Source organism: Mustela nivalis, assembly GCF_964662115.1.
Source record: "Mustela nivalis genome assembly, chromosome: 10".
In the NCBI taxonomy this organism is placed as follows: domain Eukaryota; kingdom Metazoa; phylum Chordata; class Mammalia; order Carnivora; family Mustelidae; genus Mustela; species Mustela nivalis.
The window spans coordinates 34,270,788-34,282,908 of record NC_139029.1 but is presented as its reverse complement, the minus strand read 5'-3'; the positions used below and the strand labels follow the sequence as shown (position 1 = coordinate 34,282,908).

The following is a 12,121-nucleotide window of genomic DNA, read 5'->3' as shown; positions in this document are numbered from 1 at the left end:
TGGATATGTAAGATATGTAAGGATATGTAAGAACCAGCCAGGAAAGTGTTCCAAGAAGAGGGAACAGAAAATGCCAAGCACTGATTTTTGGAAAGATTTGGTGGATCCAGTGAATACAAAGATTGCTCTGGCTGGCTTACAGTGTGAACCACAGAGTGGTAGGAGATGAACTTGAAAGTGGGAAGGAGCAGATGCATAGAGCCTAATGAGCTGTGGTCAGGAATTTGAATTTTATTTCTAAGCAAAAAAAAAAAAAAAAAAAAAAAACCCAAACCACAGAAACCACAATGAAGCAAGTGTTTTAAGCAGGGGAATGAAATGATGGAAAGGTGGAATACACTGTTAGCTAGGAGAGCAGCTCTAGGAAAGGAGTTGAGGAGTCAAAGTAAGAGGCGATAGAGAGCTAAGAGCACAAGGGTTTAATAATAGAGTAGGTATGAGGTTGGGGGGAGAGTTAAAGATGACTGGTTTGAGCTTGTTGGGCTTAGAATGAATGTGCCATTTATAGAAATAGGCAAGTCAGGAACAGTTGTTTTATAGAGAACAGGGGAAAGATGTTGATTTTTACCTGCTCCAGAACTTCCAGGTATAAATATAGAGTATAGTTAGAAATGCAGATATAATGCTTAGAGGAGAGCATAAAACTAGAAAAAGATTCAGGTACCATCTACATAGAGTAAATGGGATTTTAAGGAGAGAGTATATAGAGGGAAGGAAAGGTAGAGGCTGAAGGCAAATTTTTTTTTTTAAAGATTTTATTTATTTATTTGACAGATAGAGATCACAAGTAGGCTGAGAGGCAGGCAGAGAGAGAGAGAGAGGAGGAAGCAGGCTCCCTGCTGAGCAGACAGCCCGAAGTGGGGCTCAATCCCAGGACCTTGGGATCATGACGGGCACCAAAGGCAGAGGCTTTAACCACTGAGCCACCCCGGTGCCCCTGAAGGCAAATATTTCTAGGGACTGTGTTTAGCAGCAGGAAGGAACAGAGGAAGAACAGTCAAAAGAGGTGGTTTTCTTTTTTTTTTTTTCAGTCAAAAGAGTTTGAGAGAAAAGTGTAATGTCATAGAAGTCACGGGAGGACAAAATATTAAAAACAGATGGTAGGGGGAAGAAGGAAGGGAAAGTAGAAATCTCAGCACTACAAAGAATCTGAGCCTGGGGTAGAGGGAGGAGGCAGGCCGAGTCTGAATTTAGTACAAGTTGTTAGTGACCCTCATGGTGCCTGGGTGGCTCAGTCAGTTAAGTGTCTGACTCTTGATTTTGGCTTAGGTTGTGATCTCAGGGTGTGAGGTTGGGCTCTGTGCTTGGCATTGGGCCTGCTTCAGATTTTCTCTCTCCCAGGGCAGGTGGGTGGCTCAATAGGTTAGGCATCTGCCTTGGATTCAGGTTATGATCCCAGGGTCCTGAGATCGAGTCCCGAGTTGGGCTCCCTGCTTTGTGGGGAGCCTGCTTCTCCCTCTCCTCCCCCTTTGTGCTCTCTCATTTTCCCTGTCTCTCTCTCAAATAAATAAATAAATAAATAAATAAATAAATAAATGTATAAAGAAATAAAATCTTTAAAGAAAAAAAAAAGATTCTCTCCGTTTGCCATCTACCCCCCTGATGCTTTCTCTCTCTCTCAAAAAACAAGTTGTTGGTGACCCTCAAATGAGAGGAATGAGAGTGAAATCAGACTGTGAGGGGTAGCTGATAAGGAAATAGAAGTTTTCCAATTCAGTAACTTTTATTTTTTTTTTAAGATTTTATTCGAGAGAGAGATTGTGTGGATCAGAGGAGGAGCAGAAGGAGAGGGACAGGCAGATTTTGTGCTGAGCTCAGAGCCTGACATGGGGCTTGACTCCATGAACCAAGCTCAGGACTTGAGCTGAAACCAAGAGTCAGATGCCCAATCAATTGAGCCACCCAGGTGCCCCCAGTAACCATTTTTAAAAATAGTATTCATTGTAGAAAATCTGCATATTTAAATTTTTTTTAAGATCTATTTATTTATTTGAGAGAGCGAGCGAGTGAGCAGGGGTTAGGGGCGGAGAGAGTCTCATAAACAGACTCTGCGCTGAGCAAGCCCAGTGTGGGATCACAAACTGAGCCAAACCAAGAGTCAGGTGCTTAACCAGCTGTGCCACACAGGTGCCCTGGGGTAGTTAAATCCTTAGGAATCTGATATATGCCAGGCATTAGGCCAGGTTGTAGGATATGAGAAGGAATAGCATGATTTTTCTGTTAAAGAAGAGTACAGTGAGGGAGAGAGAAATATAATAGAAAATTCACCATTCTTGGGGCACGAGGGTGGCTCAGTCAGTTAAGTGCCTTCAGCTCAGGTCACGATCTCAGGGTCCTGGGGTCAGGCCCTGCATCAGGCTCTCTACTCAGCAGGGAGTTTGCTTCTCCTTCTCACTCTCCCTCTGTGCTCTCTCGCACTCTTTCTCTCAAAACAAATAAAATCTTAAAAAAAAAAAAAAAAGAAATTGTGTTCTGTTTCACTGATAACTTTGAGATAGTCAAAAGATATCTATCTCATGGTCCTGTTGCCACAGCTATCAACATATTTACACCTGAATGTGAATGCCCTTTCTCTCTGCTTCTAGTGGATGACTGTAAATTTTTTACTTATGGGCTCAATCCCATCCCATCCCTCTATTCTGTTCAAGGACATCACCCTTAGGAATTATCTTGTCCCTTTTCTAAGGCCATCATCTGTTTTTGTCTCTCTACTGAGCCCATCTTCAACATATAAATATGTAATACTATCTCCCATTTAAGAATAATAAAGAAGGACACCTGGGGGGCTCAGTCCCTTAAGCCTCAGCCTTCAGTTCAGGTCAGGATCCCAAGGTCCTGGGATGGAGCCCTGGGTTGGCTTTCCTGCTCAGTGGGGAATCTGCTTCTCCCTCTCTCCCCCTTGCCCCCAGCTGGAGCTCTTTCTCTCTTTGTCAAATAAATAAATAAAATCTTAAAAAAAAAATAAAATCTAAAAAAAAAATTCCATGAGTCTATATCTCTTTCTAACCACTTTCCTATTTCTCTGCTCCCTGTTTATAGCAATACGCCTCAAGACAGTTCTTGTAGTCATTTCTTTCACTCTCTCTAATCAGTTACAGTCCACTGAAACTATTTTATCAAGATCATTTAGTGATCTCTACTTCACCAAGTCCTAAGATCATTTACCTGGTTGATCATTTTCTCTTTGTTGAAATGCTTTCTTAAAAATACACCATGCTCTTAGTTCTCTTTTAACTTTATTTATTTATTTTTTTAACCTTTTTTTTTTTTTTAAAGATTTTATTTATTTATTTTTCAGAGAGAGAACGAGCAAGAGCGAGCATAGGCAGACAGAGTGGAAGGCAGAGTCAGAGGGAGAAGCAGGCTCCCTGCAGAGCAAGGAGCCCGATGTGGGACTCGATCCCAGGACGCTGGGATCATGACCTGAGCCGAAGGCAGCTGCTTAACCAACTGAGCCACCCAGGCGTCCCTCTTTTAACTTTATTAATTGCTCTTGGTTTCCTTGGCTGGTTCTTCATCTTCTTCCTAACTGCTAACCATTGGCGAACCCCAGGACTTAGACCTGGGACCTCTTCTTTTGTTCAACTATGCTCATGTCAAGTAATATCTATAGGCTGACAGTTCCTGAACTTTAGATTCTTCAAGTAGACTGCCGGATCATCTACCCTCAGATGTTCACTAGCATCTCAAACTTAACACGTCTAAAAACAAAATACTTTCCCTTTTTAAACATGTTCTTTTTATATAATCTTCTTCATTTCAATAAATAACAATTCTATTCTTTTGATTTCTTAAGATAAAAAACTTGAAATCCTCTCTATGTTGTCTCTTTCTCTTATACCTGTCCATGTGATCAGTATATCTTGTCAGCTTTCTTCTGAATATATTCAGAATCTCACGATCTCACAATCTCCTCTGCTCACAATCTCCTCTGCTACTATCCTTGTTCAGGATAGATTATTTTAATAGTCTCCCAAACTGATCTTTCTACTTCTACCCCTACTCACTTTAACCAGTTTCTTCTTAACCCAGCAATTAGAGTGAGCCTTTTAAAATACATGGTAGATGATATCATTCTGCTCAGAATCCTCTTGTGTCTCCCCATCTTACTCAGTAAAAGCCAAAGCCCATAAATTGGCTTCAGACTCTTATATGATCTGAGCTTATTTTACAGCTCTTACTTCTCTCCTACTAGCATTCAGCCCCAGCATCACTGGCCTCCTTGCTGTTCCTTGAACATGCCAACCAAGCTATTACCTCAGGGGCTTTGTTCTTGCTGTTCCCTCTGCCTGAAAAACTTTCCCCCTAGGTATCTGCTGTGCTAGTTCACTCACTTCATTTAGAACTGTGCTTAAATGTCACCTGAATAGAGTGTTTTTTTTCTTGTGCAACATATAAAATAGCAAACCCTCCACCCCCAGGATGATCTCTTTCCTTTACTCTGCTTTATTTTTTTCCATAGGCCCTATTACCATTTGATGCATCTAGTTTATTGTTATGTTCTATTTTAAAATAAGTCTGACTTGTTCATCCTTATGTGAACTGTACCTTATACAGTTCCTGGCATATATAATAATCAAAGCTTTTTGGGTTTTGTTTTGTTCTGTTTAGAGTGGGGAGGGGCAGAGGGAGAGAGAATCTTAACCAGGCTCCATGCCCAGCGTGGAGCCAGGTACAGGGCTTAATCTCACCACCCTACTGAGATCATAATCTGAACTGAAATCAAGTCAGATGCTTTACCAACTGAGCTGCCCAGGTGCCCCAAATAAAGTTATTTTGAATGAATGCATGCCTTTTAACTTTTCGCTAACAGAGAGACCAGCCTGTATTTATTGTGAGTATATGTCTGGGTGTACATACCTATAATAACTACATATGATTAGGTGGTCCTTCTAATATGCATTTTATAGGAATAGTTCTTCATCCATCTAAATACTGATTTTGTATAAGCATTATTAAATCATTCCATAGATTCAAACCTGTTATGTTTGACCTTTCACAAATCCCAGTGCCTCATTTATCATGTGTAATAGCGTGGCATAAAGAGATGTGGAGACATATTTTTCCCCCCATTAAGTCTGCATGCTGTTAGAAGAAGACTTGAGTGGGAATGGGGCAGTGTTTTGCTATGATAGAATGAATCAACCTGCTGTGGTTTGATTACACTGTGTGGAACTTGGAAAACACTGCCATTTTAAGCTTTGGTTATAAATTATCTTTAAGGGACCATTGGATATGACTCAATAAGCAAAAGTGGTCTAAACTATTTAAGCATCAAATTACCTCATTCTAATATAAATAGCTCTTCAAAAGCTATACTTTAGAAAGCAGTTGAAAGACAGTTGAATCTGTTGAATCATTTAACTATTGTGATGGTCTAAATAAGTAGTCATTTCTAAGAATTATAAGCAAATATAAAAGACAAAATAATGTAAGGTGCTAGATTAATTACACAATTATAAATCATTCATGTTTGTACATTCACAATAAAACCTTGAGGGTGTTGGTGATTATGTGTGACTCAATGTTTATCATCCCCCTTCATACAGAGATGGCATCTGCTTCCCCCCACAGACACACAACCTTGCATCTTTAGGTCCCAAAGAGATTGTCTCTGCTCTTTCTGAAAAAAATATTATTAGAATTTAAATTAGAAAATCCATTCAGAAAATAAACAAAAGATATAATTTACTTCTGTTTTAGTTATTTTTCTTAAGTGATTATTTTTGTTAAATTTGTTGATTCTGACTGCTGGATAAGTATATTTGCCTTTAGTAATCAAGATATGTTATAGATAAATGAAATAGTTATAAAAATAACAAGATGTTGTATATATTTTTACACACATAATTGTGTATGCCTTTTTACCAGTTCCAGTCTCATTAACATAGTAAAACTTATTTATTACATGACATTATACTTTTATATCTCCATATGAAAGTAGTACTTTGATAAAATTTTGGGGAAAAAAATCTACAGTTGCTGTCTTGTTCACAGGAAGGGAGGCAATAATAAATTAATAAAGATCTATCATCGAGATGGTAAATACGGCTTTTCTGATCCTCTGACATTTAATTCTGTGGTGGAGCTCATTAACCACTATCATCATGAATCTCTTGCTCAGTACAATCCCAAACTTGATGTGAAGCTAATGTACCCAGTGTCCAGATACCAACAGGTATGATTATAGAAGTTTTTTTAAAAAGATTATTTATTTATTTATTTGAGAGAGAGAGAGAGAGAATGAGCAGCGGGGAGGAGGAAAGGGAGAGGAAGAAGCAGACTCCCCATTGAGCAGGGAGCCCAATGTGGGGCTTGATCCCCAGACCCCCAAGATTGACCTGAGCCAAAGGCAGATGCTTAACTGATTGAGCCACTGACATGCCCCTATAGAAGTTCTTGATAGCTGTTCAAGTCATTTTTAACATCACTTCATTTTAATTTACCAGGCTTATCAGTAAAAAAAGAACAAATCTAGTCATTTTAAATTTCCCACTTAAGATTTAAGATATTTCTGGAACTTATTTTTTGGCTACTGTTCTTAATAGCTTGTTGCATGTCCTTATTAACTTTGTATAAAAATACTTCTGTTTCTGTTTCCTATTTATACTTTGTTTCTTAATTTTTCAAGTATTAACTATTTTGATGTGATCTAAAGACTGAGAGTTAAAAAAAGGATTTAGTGCTTTTGCATGCTTAATACAGTGGCTTAAACTTACAGTAGAAAAGCAATTTAAAAATAAATAGATGTGGAAAAATTCACGTGTCATAATGTTAACATCCTTTATTTCTTGTGTTTAACTGTACAGGATCAGCTGGTAAAAGAAGACAACATTGATGCAGTTGGTAAAAAACTGCAAGAGTACCACTCTCAGTATCAGGAAAAGAGTAAAGAGTATGATAGGCTATATGAGGAATATACCAGAACATCCCAGGTTAGTAAATTTTTGTTGTTAAGGCCAATTAAGTATGCAATGGTACAGTTACTTCAGATTTTCTATAATTCACCTGCCAGGCCTTAGCTGTCTTAATATTTTCAACAGTCTTTTTGAGACTGTGATGATATAGATTCTTCTCACATTCATAAATCACTTTTTTATCGTTTTTCTTAGTTATTAATTTTTTTCAGTTAGTGTTAACTAGGATAAGGTTTGACTGAAAATGACAAAAAATAACAATAGCAAAGATTTCAGAATGCGATTTATTTTTCTTTCATGTATAGACACAGTGCCAGGGATATTGTGTCGACTACACAGTCATTAGGGCTTAGGGTTCTTCTGTTTTGATGCTTTGCCGTCTGTACAAGTTGGCTTACTCCACTATCAGCCATCACAACAATATTCTAGCAAACAAGATAGAATAGGAAGGAGAAAGGAAAGTTTCCTGTTTTTAGGGCTACTTCCTAGAAGTATACACTGCTTCTATTTTCATCCCACTGGTAAGACATAGCTGCAGATTACAGCTAGCTGCAGGGAGGCTAAGAAAGCTAATTTTTATTTGGTCAGGTATACCCAACTAACATTTGTGAGTTTACTGAGGAAGAAGGAATTAATGGGAATTATGAGACCACCAAGCGTCTTAATCACAACTTTAAGATTGTAAGTCTTTTTTTTTTTTTTTTTTTTAAGATTTTGTTTATTTATTTGAGAGAGAGAGAGAGTGCACACAAGCAGGGGAGGGGCAGAGAGAGAGAGGGGGAGAAGCCAACTTTCTTGCTGACCAGGGATCCGGACATGGAGCTCCATCCCAGGACCCTGGGATTATGATCTGAGCTGAAGGCAGACACTGAGGTAACTGAGCCACACAGGCACCCTAAGATCATAAATGTAAATAATCAATAAGATTTCTTTTATCATATGTATGTAATAGAACAAGATTCTGAACAATAATCTACCTTTCTTCCTAGAACTTTTTTTTTCTAGTTCTTTTCCTAGAACTACTTTTTAAAAAATATATACTTTATTTATTTGAAGGGGAGCAAGCACAAGGAGGGGGAGGGGCAGAGAAAGAAGCAGACTCCCTGCTGAACAGGAATCATTACCCCTGGGGCAAATAATACATTATATGTTAATAAAAATAAAAAAATAAGTATTTGGGGCTTCTCTAGATACTGCTTTTCTAGTTTAATTGTTTTGTATTCAGTGAACATACTCATTAAGGTTGCAGTCTTTTGAAATTTATTGACTTATGACCTAGTACATGTCTTATCTTAGTTAACTTGCACACTGACAAAGACTAGTAAAGTTGGTATAGTGCTCTTTCAGTTGTCAGTATAGTCCTCTCTAAATATCAGTTAGGTCAAAGTGATTTATGGTGTCATTCAGATATTCTATATCTTTACTGATTTTTTTTTTTTTTGCTAGTATCATCAGTTAATTAGGAGTCTTTTTTTTTTTTTTTTTAAAGATTTTGTTTATTTATTTGACAGAGAACGATAGTGACACTGAGAGGGAACACAAGAAGGGGTAGTGGGAGAGGGAGAAGAAGGCATCCCACTGAGTGAGGAGCCCTATGTGGGTCTCAATCTCAGGATCCTGGGATCATAACCTGAGCTGAAGGCAGACACCTAATGACTGAGCCACCCAGGTCCCCTAATTAGGAGTCTTAAAGTTTCTAGTTACAAATGTAGATTTGTCTATTCCTCTTTTTTGTTAGCTTTTGCCTTCTATTAATTGAAATTCTGTTAAGTTCTTATACATTTATAGTAAATTTACTCCTTTATAATATGAAATATTCCTTGGGGTTCCTGGGTGGCTCATTTGGTTGAGTGCTGGGCTCTTGATTTCAACTCAGGTCACAATCTCAGTGTTGTGGGATCGAGCCCCTCATCCTCCATACTGAGACTGCTTGAGATTCTGTCTCTTCCTCTCACTCTGCCCCTCACACATTGCCCCCCCAACTCTCTCTCTTTCTCAAATAAATATATAAATCTTTTTTAAAAATATGGAATATTCCTCTTTATATCTGGTAATCTTCCTGGTCTTGAAGTCTGCTTTTTCTAATAGATCCCCATCAGCTTTTGTACACGTAGTATTTGCATGATATATATTTTTTCTGTCCTTTTACTTACTCACTTACTTACTTTATTTATTTATTTATTTTCTGTCCTTTTATTTTCAATCTATTTGTGCCATAGCTAAAGTGCATTTCTTATGGATAATGATATATAGTTGGGTCTGGCTTTTTAATCCAGCCTGATAATCTCTGCCTTTTAATTGGAGTATGTAATCCATTTGTATATCTTGTAATTATTGATACGGTTAGGTTTACATTTACATTTTTGCTGTTTTCTTTTTGCTCCATCTGTTTCGTTCCTCAACTCTTTCAATGTTGTCTTTTGCATTAAACATTTTTTAGTGTTCTGTTTTGATTCCTCAGCTGGACTTTAAGCTATGTCTGTCTCTCTTTTTTTTTCCTATAGGAAGTTGCTCTAAGGATTACAACATGCATTCGTAATCACAGTTACTTAAGTTCATATTGTACCACGTAGCATCTGAATATAATAACTGTGCTATTACATAATTCTATTTCCTCCTCTTATTATTGTCATGTATTTTTTGTCTATATGTTAACCCCATAATTTATTGTTCTAATATTTGCCTATTCTAGGTACTTTATATAAAAGGAATCATATAATATTTGTCCTTTGGTTACTTCACTAGTTATAGTGTTTTCAAGGAAAATCCATGTTCTAGCATATTATCAAAGTATCATTTTTATGGCTGAATAATATTGCATTGTATGTATATATGACATTTGTTTATCCATTCATTTGTTGATGGACATTTGGGTCATTTTCCAGTTTCTGGCTATTGTGAATAATGAACATTGGTGTACAAATAACTGTTCAAGTCTCTGCTTTCATTTCTTTTAGATATATACCTAGGAATGGAATTGCTGGATCATATAGCAGTTCTGTATTTAATCTTTTGAGAAACTGCCAAACTATTTTCCATACTGGCAAAACTATTTTACATTCCCACCAGCAATACATAAAGATTCCAGGTTTTTCTCATCCTAAGACTTGGGTTTTTTTGTGCTTTTATCTTCAATTTTTTATAGCCATCAGAGCAGTCATGAAGTGGTATTGTTTTCATTATTGTTGAGTTTTAGGTTTTTTAATCCCTTATCAGATACATGATTTTCAGGTATTTTTCCCATTTTGTAGGTTGTCTTTTTGCTTTCTTGATAGTATCCTTTGACACACAAATGCTCTTAATATTGATGAAATCCATTGTTTTTTCTTTTGTTCCCTATGCTTTTGGTATCATATTCATGAACTTGTCCCAAATCCAGTGTCATAAGGCCTTTCTCCAATGTTTACTTCTAAGAGTTTACTGTTTTTACTCTTAAATTTAGATCTTTGATCCATTTTGAGTTAACTTTTATATGTGTTGTGTTAAGGTTCCAGCTTTATTTTTTTACATGTGAAAACACATTTTCCGTTTGCTGTGGTCCCAACACCATTTCTCCATTGAATGAACTTGGAATATTTGATGAAGTGAGACATTGATCATAGCTGTGAAGGTTTATTTGGGGGCTTTCTGTTATATTCCTTTGGTTTATATGTCTGTCCTTATGTCAAGGATATGTTTTGATTACCATAGCTTTGTAATAAGCTTTGAAACCAGGAAGTGTGAGTCTTCCAAGTTTGTTTTTTTTCAATATTGTTTTGGCTATTCTGGGTGCCTTTCAATTCCAGATGAATTTGAGGTTCAGTTTTTCTATTTCTGTAAAAAATCTGGTTGGGAATTTGATAGTGATTGCATTAAATCCATATATCACTTTGGGTAGTCTTATCATCTTAACAATATTAAGTCTTCCAGGCCATGAACAAGGATGTCATTCCATTTATTTATGTCCTCTTTAATTTCTTTCAGCATTGTTTTGTAGTTTTCAATATATGAATTTCTTACTTCCTTGGTTAGATTTATTCCTAACTGTTTTATTCTTTTTGATGCTATTATAAATGAAATTGTTTCCTTAGTTTCTCTTTTGGATTATTCACTGCTAATGTATAGAATACAGTTGATTTTGTGTATTCATTTTGTATTCTGCAACTTTGCTGAATTTATAAGATCCAAGAGTTTTTGGTGGATTCTTTAGGGTTTTATAAAAAGATCATCTCATTTGAGATAGTTTTACTTCCTCCCCTTCAATTTGGATGTCTTGTAATTGGCTTTCATTGCCTAATTGCTCTGGCTAGAACTTCAAGTACTTTGTTGCATAAGGTCGTGAAAGTGGTCTCATTGTCTTATTCATGATGTTAGGTAGAAAGCTCTCCCATTTTACCATTGAGTCTGATGTTAATCTTGCGTTTTTCATATATGGCTGTATTAGTTTTCTATGTCTGCTCTAACAAAGATGACAAACTGGATGGCCTGAGACAACAGAAATTTATCATCTCACTGTTCTGGGGGCTCTACGTCCAAAATCAAGCTGTTGGTAGTGCCCTTCTCTTTCTGAAGGCTCTGGGGAAGAACATTTATTGTTTTTCTTAGCTTCTGGTGGTTGCTGGCAGTCATTGGCATTCTTTGGGTTGGACACATCACTCCGGTTTATACCTTCATTATGAGTGATATTATCCCTCTGTGTCTCTGTTTTCTCTCTTTGTAAGGATACTAACTAATCATTGGATTAAGACCTATCCTAATCCAATATGATCTCATCTTAATTCACATAAGACCCTATTTCCTAATAAGGTCACATTCTAAGGTCCTGAGGATTAGGACTGATCACATCTTATGTGGGAACACAATTCAATCTGTAACAATGGCCTTTATCATGTTGAAGTTTCCATTTCTAGTTTATTGTTTTTATCATTTTGGGTTATTGGATTTTGTCAAATACTTGGTCTACATCAGTTAAGATGGTCTGATCATGTGTGTTTTTTTTCCTTCAGTATATTAATATTGTATATGGACTGATTTTTATATGTTGAACCATCTTGCATTCCTGGGATAAATTCCATGTGGTAATAGTGTATAGTTACAGTCTTTTTAATATGCTGCTGAATTTAGTTTGCTAGTATTTTATTGAGGATTTTTTCATCTGTATTCAAAAGGGATGTTCTGTAGTTTTCTTTTCTTGTAGTCTCTTGATCAGGTGTCAGTGTCAGTAA

At 36.7% G+C, this 12,121-nt stretch overlaps 1 protein-coding gene across 2 annotated transcripts in view; it reads left to right on the top strand.

Annotated features, from left to right (window-relative positions):
- Positions 1–12,121, top strand: part of LOC309842697 (phosphatidylinositol 3-kinase regulatory subunit gamma) — a 137,803-nt gene that overhangs the window by 95,307 nt on the left and 30,375 nt on the right. For both annotated transcript variants that reach the window (XM_082687294.1, XM_082687293.1), the window contains exons 4-5: positions 5,998–6,178; positions 6,810–6,935. In XM_082687294.1, the coding sequence (XP_082543420.1) occupies positions 5,998–6,178; positions 6,810–6,935 (307 nt within the window). The remainder of the gene's footprint in view (positions 1–5,997; positions 6,179–6,809; positions 6,936–12,121) is intronic.